At 72.1% G+C, this 14,098-nt stretch overlaps 1 protein-coding gene across 1 annotated transcript; it reads left to right on the top strand.

The window, feature by feature from the left end:
• Positions 1–196: 196 nt before the first annotated feature.
• AURANDRAFT_71873 (hypothetical protein) lies at positions 197–11,926 on the top strand (the record flags this gene model as incomplete). The annotated part of the gene is made up of 1 exon (XM_009040105.1): positions 197–11,926. The coding sequence occupies one exon, from the start codon at positions 197–199 to the stop codon at positions 11,924–11,926; it is 11,730 nt and encodes a 3,909-aa protein (XP_009038353.1).
• Between the last annotated feature and the right edge of the window lie 2,172 nt (positions 11,927–14,098).

Below are 14,098 nucleotides of genomic sequence, written 5' to 3'. Positions count from 1 at the left end.
GCGGCCAGCCACGGGGGAGGTCGAACTGTGGGCCATTTGCAGGCCGAGCGGGCTGCCCGGTTGCACCTCGTGTTGAGGTTAACGATACTAGATTGCAGTAAACTAGAAGGAACGGGGAATGATGGTGAGTGATCGAGGGCAGCCCACGCGATCGCCGGAGTGACTCGTGCGGCCGGGGCCGCCGGCGTGAAGCGTGATGCTCCGCCTGCTCCTCGCGTGCTGCGCCGTCGCCGCGGGCCTCGACTTCGTCGCGCACGAGCTCGAGGCATTCGGCACAAACTACCACTACGCCGCCGTCGTCGTCGACGTCGACGGCGACGGCGGCAACGACGCGCTCGCCGCGAGCTACGTGCGGGGCGAGATCTACTGGTACGATCCGGCGGCGGGCTCGGTCCGGCTGGACATCGTCGGCGACGAGGCCCGCGGCCTCGTCTTCTCGGTCTTCGCCGCGGACGTCGACGGCGACGGCGACGTCGACGTCGTCGCGGGCTCCGTCGGCGCCGGCGACCTCGGCTGGTACGCGAACGACGGGTCCGAGCAGTTCGCCTACGCGCACATCGCCGACGCCGCGGGCCCCTACACGGTCGCGGCCGCGGACGTCGACGGCGACGGCGCCGTCGAGTTCGTCGCCGTCGCGTTCAACGACGACGCGGTCGCCTGGTACGAGGCCGAGGGGACGACTTACGTCGTCGCGGCCGCCGCCTACGGCGCCTACTCCGTCCACGCCGCCGACGTCGACGGCGACGGCGACCTCGACCTGGTCGCGGCCTCTTACTCGGACGACACGGTGCGCTACTTCGCGAACGACGGCGCCGGGAACTTCGACGCCGAAGTGGTCGTCGACGGCGACGCCGACGGCGCGATCCACGTCGGCGCCGCGGACGTCGACGCCGACGGCGCGCCCGACGTGCTGGCCGTCGCGGCGAGCGACTTCGCGTTCCTCTGGTACGAGAACGGGCTGCCCTACGCGGGCTTCGCGAAACACACCGCGACCGCGGGCGCGGGCACGGCGCGGTCCCTCGCCGCGGCGGACCTCGACGGCGACGGCGACGTCGACCTCCTCCCCGCAGAGTTCAGCGTCTACCACAACTACTGGCTCGAGCACGACCTGGACTCGTACGGCGACGTCGCCTTCACCGCGCGGGCCCTCGGCGACGCGCTCGAGAGCGGGCAGTCGCCGGCCGTCGCCGCGCCCGGCGACCTCGACGGCGACGGCGACGTCGACGCGCTCGTCGGCGGCGTGTCGTCCGGCGCGGGCGGCTTCCTGGCCTGGTACGAGAACGGCGCCGTCACGGCCCCGCCGACGCCGCGGCCGACGGCGTCCTGCGCGGCCGTCGCCTTCGCCGAGCGCGTCGTGTCGACGGCCTCGCCGGGCCCCCGCGCCGTCCGCGCGGTCGACGTCGACGGCGACGGCGACGCGGACGCGCTGGCCTCGTTCACGGACGACGCCGTCGCGTGGTACGAGAACGACGGCTCGCAGTCCTTCGCGGCGCGCGACGTCGGCGACGACTCCCCCAGCGCGGCGGCCGTCGCGGCCGTCGACGTCGACGGCGACGGCGACCTCGACGTGCTGACGGTGAACGGCAACGACGACGCGGTGCTCTGGTACGAGAACGACGGGTCCCAGTCTTTCACGAAGCGCGTCATCACGACGCTCGCGGAGAACGCCGTCGCCGCCGCCGGCGTCGACGTGGACGGCGACGGCGACGTCGACGTGGTCGCGGCGTCGATGCTCGACGACACGGTGGCCTGGCACGCGAACGACGGGTCCCAGTCCTTCACGGAGCGCATCGTCGCGACGACCCTCGCCTACGCCATCGACGTCGACGCGTCGGACGTCGACGGCGACGGCGACCTGGACCTAATCGTCGCGGCGTACGAAGCCAACGCCATCGTCTGGTTCGAGAACGACGGGTCCGAGTCCTTCTCGCACCACGTCATCACGGCGGCCGCGACCGGCGCCACGGACGTCGTCCACGTCGACCTCGACGGCGACGGCGACGTCGACGCGCTTGCCGCGTCGACCGACGACGACACGATCGCGTGGTACGAGAACGACGGCTCCCAGTCGTTCACCGAGCGCATCATCACGACGCTCGCCGACGGCGCCATGTCCGTCTTCCCCGTCGACATCGACGGCGACGGCGACGTCGACGTGCTGGCCGCGTCCTACTACGACGACACGGTCGCGTGGTACGAGAACGACGGCGCCGACGGCGGCGCCGAGCACGTCGTCACGACGCTCGCGGCCGGCGCCCGGTTCGTCTTCGCGCTCGACGTCGACGGCGACGGCGACGTCGACGCGCTGTCCGCGTCCATCAAGAACGACACGGTCGCGTGGTACGAGAACGACTGCGCGTCGCACGCGCCGACCGCGGCGCCCGCGGCCGCTCCGACGCCTCGGCCGACGATCACCTGCGCGTCCGTCGCCTTCGCGGAGCACATCGTCGCGACGACCGCCGGCGGCGGCAACTCGGTCTTCGCGATCGACGTCGACGCCGACGGCGACGTGGACGCGCTGGCGGCCTTCGCCGCCGACACGGTCGTCTGGTACGAGAACGACGGCTCCCAGTCCTTCACCGAGCACATCATCTCGTGGCTCGCGGACGACGCCGCCTCCGTCTTCGCCATCGACGTCGACGGCGACGGCGACGTCGACGCGCTGTCGGCGTCCAAACTTGACGACACGGTCGCGTGGTACGAGAACGACGGGTCCGAGTCCTTCTCCGAGCGGATCCTTACGACGGTCGCCGGCGCCGCCATGTCCGTCTTCGCGATCGACGTCGACGGCGACGGCGACGTCGACGTCCTGTCGGCGTCCGCCACGGACGACACGGTCGCGTGGTACGAGAACGACGGCTCCCAGTCCTTCACCGAACGCATGGTCACCAATATGGCGGACGGCGCCATGTCCGTCTTCGCAATCGACGTCGACGGCGACGGCGACGTGGACGTCCTGTCGGCATCCTACTACGACGACACGGTCGCGTGGTACGAGAACGGCGGCTCGCAGTCCTTCACGGAGCACGTCCTCACAAACTCGGCGAACGGCGCCTGGTTCGTCTCCGCCGCCGACGCCGACGGCGACGGCGACGTCGACGTCCTGTCGGCGGCTTACTTGGGCAACACGGTCGCGTGGCACGAGAACGGCGGCGGCGCGTTCGCGCAGATCGACGGCCATTGCGACGGTTACGCGTCCTTTGAGCGCATCTGCCCGTCGAGCGACGCGACCTGCGGCGGCTGGAGCGACTTCATCGTGGGACAGGGCGGCGCGGGCGACAGCTTGGTCGCGTGCCAGACGCGGTGCGCGGAAGCGAGCTGCGGAGGCATCTACTTCGACGACGCGCACGGCTGCGGGAACTACGACGCGTGCGCTGACTCGGGCGATGGCCAGAATTGGGGCGCAAGTTTCTACATCCGCGTGTCCAATGCCTTCACGGAGCGCGTCATCGCGACGCACGCGGTCTACGCCGTCTCCGTCTTCGCGATCGACGTCGACGGCGACGGCGACGTGGACGCGCTCTCTTCCACCAGTTCCGTGGCGACGTGGTACGAGAACGACGGCGCCCAGTCGTTCACGGAGCGCCTGATCTCGTCGGTCGGCGCCGGTTCCCTCGTCGCCATCGACGTCGACGCCGACGGCGACGTCGACGCGCTGTCGGTGTACGGCGACGGCGCTTCGGTCGCGTGGTACGAGAACGACTGCGGCACGTTCGCACCCACGAGCACGCTCGCTCCCACGACGGCGCCGACGACGACCCGCGCGCCCTCTCCCTCTCCGACGCCGCGGCCGATGGTCAGCTGCGCCAGCGTCTCCTTCGCCGGGCGCGTCGTCACCGACTCGGCGGACGGTGCCTACTCCGTCTTCGCCATCGACGTCGACGGCGACGACGACGTCGACGTGCTGTCGGCGTCCTACAGCGACAACACGGTCTCCTGGTACGAAAACGACGGGTCCCAGTCCTTCACGGAGCGCATCATCACGACGCTCGCGGACAACGTCCTGTCCGTCTTCGCCATCGACGTCGACGGCGACGGCGACGTCGACGCGCTGTCGGCGTCCTACATGGACGACACGGTCGCGTGGTACGAGAACGATGCGTCGGAGCCCTTTACCGAGCGCGTCATCACGTACACGGCAGACGCCGCCGATTCCGTCTACGCGATCGACGTCGACGGCGACGGCGACGCGGACGCGCTGTCGGCGTCCAAAACCGACGACACGGTCGCGTGGTACGAGAACGACGGGACCCAGTCGTTCACCGAGCGCGTCATCACGACGCTCGCCGACGGCGCCATGTCCGTCTTCCCCGTCGACATCGACGGCGACGGCGACGTCGACCTGCTGGCCGCGTCCCGCTACGACGACACGGTCGCGTGGTACGAGAACGGCGATGCGCAGTCCTTCACGGAGCGCATCATCTCTACCACGGCGGACTTTGCCACCTCCGTCTTCGCGATCGACGTCGACGGGGACGGCGACGTCGACGTGCTTTCAGCCTCCGGCTCCGACAACACGGTCGCCTGGTACGAGAACGACGGCGCCCAGTCCTTCACGAAGCGCATCATCTCGGCATCCGCCGGCGGGGCCTATGCCGTCTTCGCGATCGACCTCGATGGCGACGGCGATGTCGACCCGCTCTCGGCGTCTCCCAGCGACGACACGGTCGCGTGGTACGAGAACGACGGGTCGCAGTCCTTCACGGAGCGCGTCTTTGGCACACCGGACCGCCCCCGCTCCGTCTACGCCATCGACGTCGACGGCGACGGCGATGTCGACGCGCTCTCGGCGTCCGCCGACGACGACACGGTCGCGTGGTACGAGGACGACTGCGAGACGGCCGCGCCTACGGCGGTGCCGTCTGCCGAGACGGCCGCGCCTACGGCGGTGCCGTCTGCGAGTACCACGCCGACGACGAGCCTCGCGCCGACGAGCGCTGCCCCAACGCCGCGGCCGACGACTTTCTGCACGAGCGTCTCATTTTTACAGCACACCATCAGCAACTCGGCGACGGGCGCCTTTGGCGTTTACGCGTTCGACGTCGACGGCGACGGCGTCGACGATGTCCTGTCGGCGTCCTACAGCGACGACACCGTCGCGTGGTTCGAGAACGACGGCTCCCAGTCCTTCACCGAGCGCATCCTCACCACGCTGGCAGAAGGGGCCCGAAACGTCTTCGCGATCGACGTGGACGGCGACGGCGACGCGGACGCGCTCTCGGCGTCCAACGGGGACGACACGGTCGCGTGGTACGAGAACGACGGGTCCCAGTCCTTCGCGGAACGCGTCATTACGACGCTCGCGGACGCCGCCCAATCAGTGTTTGCCATCGACGTGGACGGCGACGGCGACGTGGACGCCCTCTCGGCGAGTTTCGTCGACGACACGGTCGCGTGGTACGAAAACGACGGGGCCCAGGCCTTCGCAAAGGCCGACCTCACGAGTTCGGCGGATGACGTCCGCAGCGTCGTCGCGATCGACGTGGACGGCGACGGCGACGTCGACGTGCTCTCGGCGTCCCAGCTAGACAACACGATCGCGTGGTACGAGAACGACGGGTCGCAGAGCTTTACGGCGCGCGTCGTCACGAACGCGGCGGACGCCGCCTACTCCGTCTTCGCGATCGACGTGGACGGCGACGGCGACGCGGACGCGCTCTCGGCGTCCGCCGACGACGACACGGTGGCGTGGTACGAGAACGACGGGTCCCAGTCCTTCGCAGAGCTGGTTATTGCGGACGCGGCGGACCAAGCCAACACTGTCTTCGCGTTCGACGTCGACGGCGACGGCGACATCGACGCGCTGTCGTCGTCCTACGGCGACGACACGGTCTCCTGGTACGAAAACGACGGCTCGCAGTCCTTCACGACCCGCATCATCACGACGTTGGCGGACGGCGCCCACTCCGTTGCCGCAGCCGACGTCGACGGCGACGGCGACGCGGACGCGCTGTCCGCGGCCTACGGCGCCGGCGCGATCGCGTGGCACGAGAACGAGTGCGCGACGCGCGCGCCGACGGCGACGCCGACGGCGGCCGCGTCGCCGGCGCCGACGACGGCCGCGCCCGTCGCCGCGGACGCGCCGAGCGCCGCGCCGACGCCGACGCCCTGCGACGCCGTCGCGGCCGGGTCCTACGCGGGGCCGCCGCCGCGTTTGGCCGCCGCGGCGTTCACGAGCACGGGCGCGGCGCTGACGGTCGCCTTCGACGCGCCGACGGACCTCGGCGGCTTCGCCGCGGGCGAGGCCTTTGGCTGCGCGGCGCTGCTCGACATGGCCGACGGCGATGTGGCGCAGTGCGACTGGACGGACGCGTCGACGCTCAACGTCCTCGTGTCGTCGGCGCTCGCCGTCGTCCCCGGCGTCACCGTCGCGCTCAAGCCCGGCGTGCTCAAGGCGCCCTGCGACGACGCCGTATTTTCGCGCTGCGACTGCGTGCCCTGTGCGTCGAACTCGTCCGCGGTCCTCGCGCCGCCGGCGACGCCGCTCGTGCCGAGCGTCGTGCTCCAGGGGCCGACGTCCGCGGCCGTCTGCGAGGGCGGCTTCGAGGTCTCCGGCGACCAGTCCACGGGCTCCGGCGGCCGCGCCTTCGTCGTCCGCGACTGGAACGCGACGTGCGTCGGCGCGGGCGGGATCGCGGCCGCGGTCGAAAACGCGGCCGCGGACCCGGCGACCTTCGCCGTCGCGTCGGCGACGCTGTCGTCCCTGGGCTGCGAGGCCGTGACCCTGACGCTCACGCTGGCCAACTTCCTCGGCTTTTCCGCGACGAGCGCCGCGCACGCCGTCGCCGTCCGGCACGACACGCCGCCCGTCGTCACGGTCGTCGGCGGCCTGCGCCAGGCGACGGCGCGGCCCCAGGCGCTGAGCGTCACGGCGAGCGCGCTGGCGACGTCCTGCGACGGCCGCGCGGCCCGGGACCGCGCCGTCGTCTACGACTGGGCCCTCGCGGGCGGCCTCGCGTCGACGTCGCGCGACCCCCGCTACTTCAAGCTGCCGCCCTTCGCGTTGAGCGTGGGCACGCACGCGCTCACGCTCGTCGTGCGCGACGCCCAGCACGCGGCGTCGAACACGTCGACGGCGCTCAGCGTCGTCGTCGCGCGGTCGGCCGTCGTCGCCGTCGTCGACGGCGGCGACCGCGTCGTCCCCGCGTCGTCCCCGCTCCGCCTCTCGGCGTCCGAGTCCTACGACGAGGACGTCCCCGGCGCGACGGGCGCAAACGCGGGGCTCGCGTTCACCTGGACCTGCGACGAGCTCGTGTTGGAGGACGCGACGGGCGAGGCGCTCGACGTGTCGCTGGACGCGGGGCTCTACACGTTCCGCGTCAACGCGACGGCGGCCGACGGGACGCACGGCGCGGCGACGGCGCTCATCGACGTCGTCGCCGCGGACCCGCCGCGCGTCGCCGCGTCCGCGGTGCCGCCGCGCGTCGCGTCTACTCTGCGGCTGTCGCTGTCGGGCGACGTGGACCCGTCGAGCCTCGGGCGCGCCGTCGACGCCGCGCTCGGCCTCAACAGCACCTGGGCCGTCGTCGCCGGCGCCCTCGCCGACGGCGCGGCCCTGGAGGCCGTCGCGGCGACGCGGCCGGCCGTCCGCGGGCCCGCGCGGCCGCGGACGCACGCGCTCGTGCTCCCCAAGGGGGCCCTCGTCGCCGGCGGCGCCTACGCGCTCGAGCTCTCGGCGACCTACGGCGGCTCGGCCGTCGCCGGCGCCGCGCGCGTCGCCTTCGTCGCCGCCGCGCCGCCGACGAGCGGCGTCGTCGTCGCGGCGCCGGAGTCCGGGGTCGCGCTCGAGACGCTCTTCGCGCTCGAGACGCGGTCCTGGGTCACCGCGGACGCGCCGCTGACCTACGCCTTCAAGGCCGGCGGCGCGACGCTGCGCGCGCCGACGCTCGAGCCCCAGCTCGAGGGCGTCGTCCTCAAGGAGGGCGCCGTCGTCGTCGCCGTCGTCGCCTACGACAGCCTCGGCGGCTCGAGCGGCGCCGAGACGGTCGTGCTCTGCGCGCCGCCGGCGCCGGAGACCCTCGCGGCCCTCGCGGCGGACCGCCTCGACGAGGCCGCGGCCCTGGGCAACTCGGAGGCCGTCGCGCAGACCGTCGTCGCCGCGGCGGGCGCCGCGGACCCGAGTTTGCTGTCGACGCTCCTCGAGGCCATGGACGCCGTCGTCGACGCCCTCGACGACGACGCCGCGCTCCTCGAGCAGAGCGCGTCGGCCGTCGCGGCGGCCGCGGCGGCCGACGGCGGCGTCCTGCTCGGCGAGGCCGCCGCGGCGACGGCGCTCAACGCGACGGCGAAAGTCGCGGCGCGGTCGCGCGCCGTCGGCTTCGCGGAGACGACGGCCGAGTCCTGCGTCGTGGCCATGAGCGCGCTGCTCGACAACGACGACGCGCGCCGGCGCCGGCGGCTGAACATCGAGGCGCCCGCGGAGCCGTCGGCGACGCGCGTCGCCGTCGCGGCCGTGCTCGACGACGTCGCCGTCGCGGCGACCGCCGGCGCCGTCGCCGGCGAGGACCCCGTGGTCGTCTCCTCGGACCGCATCGACGTGACCAGCGCGGCGCTCCCGCTGAACGCGACGCCCGGCGTGCCCAACGCGGTGTCGAGCCCGCGCGGCGGCCGCGCCGTCGCGCTCCCGGACGCCATCGGCGGGCCCGGCGACGCCGTCGTCGTCGTCCTCGCGGACCTCTACGACGACGACGTCGCCCGCGAGGACGACGACGACGGCGGCGACGTCGCCCGCGAGGACGACGACGACGGCGCGCCGTCGCCGGCGCCGTCGTCGAAGCCGTCGCCGCGGCCGTCGCCGAAGCCGTCGTCTCGATCGCCGACGCGGTCTCCGTCGTCCGCGTCGACGACCCTAGTCCCGTCGTCGGCGCCGACGTCGCTCGCGCCGTCGTCCGCGTCGCCGACGCTCGCGCCGTCGTCCGCGCCGACGCGGTCGCCGACGGTCGCGCCGTCGCTCGCGCCGCGGCCCGGGGCCACGACGCACTTCGGCGTCTTCGGCGGCGGCAACGAGTCGCTGCGCGTGCGCCTCGACCTCGCCCGGGCCTCGACGCTCGCCGAGGGCAGGGAGACGGCGAACCTGACCTGCCCCTGCGGTTTCGTCGGCGACGTGAACCACACGTGCGCCGACGGCGCGGTCGTATCGCAGCACTGCGACGGCGCGGCGGGCGCCTTCGAGCTGCGCTGCCCCGGCGAGAAACACCGCTGCTTCCGGCGCAGGAAGGACGGCGACTGGGGCAAGGCCTGCGAGACGTCGACGAGCGACACGGGCGTCGTGTCGTGCGCGTGCGCCGCGCGGGTCAACCGGCCCGGCGACTACCGCGTCGAGACGGACGCCGTCGCGTCGTCGGCGGCCTACGTCGGCTCCTTCGTGTCCGTGCCGGACCTGGGCCGGTCCGCGGCGATCCTGCTCGCGCTCCTGGGCCTCGCGGCCGCGGTCGGCCTCGTCGCGGCGGGCGGCCGCGTCCTGGATCGGCGGGACGCCGCGGTGCCGCCGCCGTCGCTGCGGTCGCGCATGCTCAGGAAGCAGCGCGACGACTTCGGCGCGTCGACGGACCAGCTCGCGTACTTCGGGTCGCGCGAGTCGCTCGACGTCATCGTCGAGGCGTCGTTCTTCGCCAAGGCGACGACGCTGCTCAAGAAGAACCACGCGCTCCTCAACATCTACTACGTCCACTCCGACGGCCTGTCGCGGCCCCTGCGCGCGCTCAAGCTCGGCGTCGAGATCTTGCTCTTCCTGTGGGGCGTCGCGCTTTCGACCGCGATGACGTACCCGGACCCGGGCTGCGACGGCGAAAGCACGCGGCGGGGCTGCCTCCAGTACGTGAACCTGAACCCGGGCGGCGTCTTCAAGACGCGGCGCATGTGCAAGTGGGACCGCTGCAGCGGGTCCTGCGTCTACCGCGCGCCGAACGCGACCGCGACGGCGACGACGGAGCACTATTTTACGCTGGCGCTGACCATGGCGCTCCTCCTCCCGCTCATCGCCGTCCTCGACGTCATCTTCGACACCTACGTCGCCGCGCCGTCGCCCTTCGCCCACGCGCGGGAGAAAGCCGGGGAGAAGCCGGAGGCGGAGAAGAGCCACCGCACGTTGGACGCGCTCGACGAGCCGAGCTTCAGCTTCGTGCCCGAGGGGCTCGCGCGGCCCGACGTCGACGCGGCCGTCGCGCGCCACTGCGAGACGCCCAAAGCGACGGCGCGGAAGCGGGCGAAGAAGTGGACGACCTACTTCCGGCGGCGCCTCGCGGCGTTCCGCCGCAACGTCGGCGAGAGTCTCGGCGAGACGCGGTCCCTGCGCCACAAATCCGCGGCGCTCGAGGAGACGGTGCGGAAGCTCGCCCCCGCCGTCGCCGAGGCCGTCGTCGCGCGCGACGAGGAGCTCCAGCGCGCCATCGACGGCGCCTTCGAGGAGAGCGCGCGCGTCTCGCTGAAGCGGCTCCGGAGCCGGCTCCGCAACGAGTGGGATTTCGTGGAGGACCGCGCGGTCTTCCGGGCCACGGTCAGGGCCATCCTCCAGCGGCACATCCTGCGGGCCCTGGTCTGGGACGAGGAGCTCAGCGCCATTAAAGGGGACACGCCGGAGAAGACGCGCGCGTTGAAGGGCGCGAAGCTCTTCGAACTCGAGCGCCTCTCGAAGCTCGGGCCCGCGGAGCGCAATATTTATCGTCATTCCATCACCTCCTTCGACGAGGACGCGGCCGTCGACGTGCCGACGAAGGCGCGGTACGTCGGAGCCATCGCCGCGGAAGTGGTCCTGCTGCTCTACATCGGCTTTTATCTGGTGGCCTACGGGTCCGACATGGGCCGGGGGCGCACGATCGTCTGGCTCTACACCGTGTCCGTGTCCCTGGCGCTCTACTACGCCGTCATCTCGCCCCTGGAGGTCTTGTTCTTCGGCTACGCGCTGCCGTCGCTCCTCGCGGAGCACTTCGAGAAGTTCGAGGATCCGACGTCGTTGTCGCGCTACCCCTTCGAGACGAAGCTGCCGTCCGTGGCGACCTACTTTTTAGCGCTGTGGCACGAGGAGCTCCACGAGACGAGGATAGGCCGCCACTGCCTGGGCACGCTCCACGAGGAGGCCCCCGACACGTCGCCGGAGGCGCTGAAGCGGATTCTAGCGGACGCGACGTGGCGGCCGACGCTTCAGGTCCGCGCGACGATCTTCCTCGTGTCGGGCTTCGTGACGCTACCCGTGTCCTGGCAGGAGGTCCTCTTCGAGGAGGTCTTCACGTTCACGCCCTTTTGCTCCCAGATCCTGACGGCCGTGGTCGGCGTCGACCTCACGGGCGGCGGGTCCTCGGGAAGGCGCGCCGTCGACGTGTCGACGATCGTGAACCTCGTCGGCGTCATCGTGCTGCTGTTTATCTCCATCACGCTCTGGCAGGGCGGCTCCGAGCTCGCGCGGCGCCTCTCCGTACGGTACCGTCGAGTTCCACCCCCGGACCACCGCGAGAAGTGGCACGAGCGCCGCGGCGATTCGACGCGCCGGGCCGCGACGCGGAAGCGCAACTCGGCCCTCGAGGACACGATGCGCTCCACGGGCCGGCGCCTCTCGACGATCATGAAGCACCGCGGCGTCGAACCCGCGGACGCCGCCGAAAAAGCGAAGCATCAGCGGGCCGCGGACGACTTCGCGGCCATCGAGATGGGCCGCGTGGCCGAAAAAGCGGCGGCGAAGCCGAAGCGCGCGTCCGCGCTCGTCGACTGGAGCCACACCGGGGGGTCCGGCGGGGACGCCGGCGCGGCGCCGCCGCCGCCGACGTTCAACCCGCTGAGCCCGCGGTCCGGCGACCCGACCCGCGTCGGCTGGGACGCCTTCGCCGCGGAGCCGGGCACGCCGATGACGGCCAACCCCATGAGCCCGCGGTCGCCGGGCACGCCGCGCACGCCCGGCGGCTCCAAGCGGAGGAACCCGGAGTGTCCGTACTAAAAACTACGTATATTCCACGTCGGAGATCTTGGTCCACTTGTGTCGCCGGTTCGTCTTGCCCTTGTGCGTGCGCTCGTAGCAGTTGAAGCAGAAGTCCATGTCGCAGTTCGCGCAGTGGCGCTGGGCCCACTCCTCGAGGCACTCGGCGCACTCCGGGCGGTTGATGGGCACGAAGGTGTGGTCCTTGCGCTTGCCCGGCCCGACGTGGACGAGGACCCAGCACGCGGCGCAGAACTGGTCGCCGCACTGGTCGCAGAGGCGGCTCGAGTCGTTGAGCTCGCACTCGGAGCAGCGCTGCTTCTCCTTGAGCGCGCGCCGCTCCTCGTCCGTCATGTGGAGCAGCGGGTTCGGCACGACCTCGCCGCTCTCGAGGTGCAGGTTCCCCTCCTTGTCGACGTAGCCTTGCGCGGGCTCGGAGACCTGGACCTCGCCCGTGTCCTCGTTCATGTAGACGTTGAGCTTCTCCTCCTCGGAGTAGACGGCCTTCCACTGCTTCGCGGCGGCGATCTGGCGGTCGCGCTTCTCCAGCTGGAGCCGGTAGAGCACCTTGCGCGCCGCGTAGGCCCGGCCGCACTGCTGGATGCGCCGCGCCATGACGAAGTCGCGCCGCTTGCGCTGCTGGATGCCCTTGGTCTGGATCTTCGTCATCGTCCGCGCGCGCTTCCCGCGCCAGAGCGCCTGCATCTTGATCGCCGCGTACTCGCGGGCGATGGCGTACTGCTTGGCCAGGAGCTGGAGCTTCTCCATGCGGTTGCAGACCATGCACATGCGGATGACGCTCTGGAAGCGCGTGACGATGCCGTCGACCCGCAGCTTCTCGCGGTAGTCGCGGAACTTCACGCGGCCGAGGTGGCCCCGCCAGACGCGCTGGATGCGGCACGTCGCCCAGAGCTCGTCGCGCTTCCGCCGCCGCACCTTCGCCCGGCGCCAGGCGCGGACGCAGCGGAAGAGGCACTGGATCCGCGCGCACATGTCGTAGATATATTTCTCCGTCCGCAGCCGCCGGAGCTCGTCGCGCGCGAAGCGCCGCCGCGCGAAGCACTGGATCACGATGGAGCGGCTCAGGCGCCGGTGCTGGTTGAGCACGACCCGGAAGCGCTTCACGGCCGCGCGCCGCCGCCATCCCGACTGGAGCCGCCGCGCGGCCGCGCGCTCGAGCGCCGCCTGCTTCGCCTGCTTGATGGCCTCCACGATCAACTTGGCCTGGTGCACGCGGAAGAGGTGCTGCAATTGAGACGCGATGACGGTCTGCAGGCCCACGCGCTCCTCGACGATGAGCCGCGCGACGACCTGCGTCCACCGGACCCAAAAAATCGCGTACGTCCGCTGGAGCGCCTCGTGCCAGAGCCAGGCCAGGCGCCGCGACCCCTGGTACCGCCGGTACTCGCGCTCCAGCGCGTGGCGCCGCGCGTCCTCGGCGGTCGTCCTCCAGCGGAGGAACGCGGCGCATCGGAGCGACGCGCCCACAGTTTCCAGAAATCGGAAGAGGTGCGTCGCGCCCCACTTCTTCATCTTCCCCGCGCCATCCCTCGAATCGACCATGAGGTCCATGCCCTTGGCCTCGCGCAGCAGGTCCTCGACGCGCCCGTCGGCCGCGCGCGCGTCCTCGAAGGCCGACGCGAGGCGGCCGACGGCGTCCGCGACGGGTTTCGCCGTGGACCCGCCGACGGCCTCCGCGCGGTCTAAAATCGACGACCAGTCGACGCGGCCGCTCGCGACGTCCGTGAGCGCCTCGTGGCGCGCCGGCGCGGACCGCGGCGCGTCTCGGGACGCGGCCGTCGCGGCGAGCGCGGCGTCGTCGAAGCGGACGGTCCGCGCGTCCGTCGCCGGCCGCGCGGCGTCCTCGAAGCGCACGCCCTGGCCCGTCGTCCGCGGCCGCGGCGCCACGGCGCGCTCCAGGTCGAGGACGTCGCGCTCGCTCAGGCCGCGCGCGGACCGGAAGGCGTCCATCTGCGCCCGCTCGCGCTCCCGGAGCGCGGCCTCGCCGGCGGTCGCCGCGCGCGGGAGCCGATTCACGAAGGGCGTGCCCGTCGACGCTTTCGGGAGTCGCAGCTCCGGGAAGCTCACGCCGCCGTCTGGCCGCTCGCCGAAGATTGTTTCGCCCGTGGACGCGAGGAGCGGCGCGAGCTCGAGCTTCGCGCGGACGCGCGGCGGCCGCGTCCCGTCGCGCGC

The sequence above is a fragment of the Aureococcus anophagefferens genome, assembly GCF_000186865.1.
Source record: "Aureococcus anophagefferens unplaced genomic scaffold AURANscaffold_13, whole genome shotgun sequence".
In the NCBI taxonomy this organism is placed as follows: Eukaryota; class Pelagophyceae; order Pelagomonadales; family Pelagomonadaceae; genus Aureococcus; species Aureococcus anophagefferens.
This window is presented reverse-complemented; position numbering and strand designations above follow the sequence as displayed.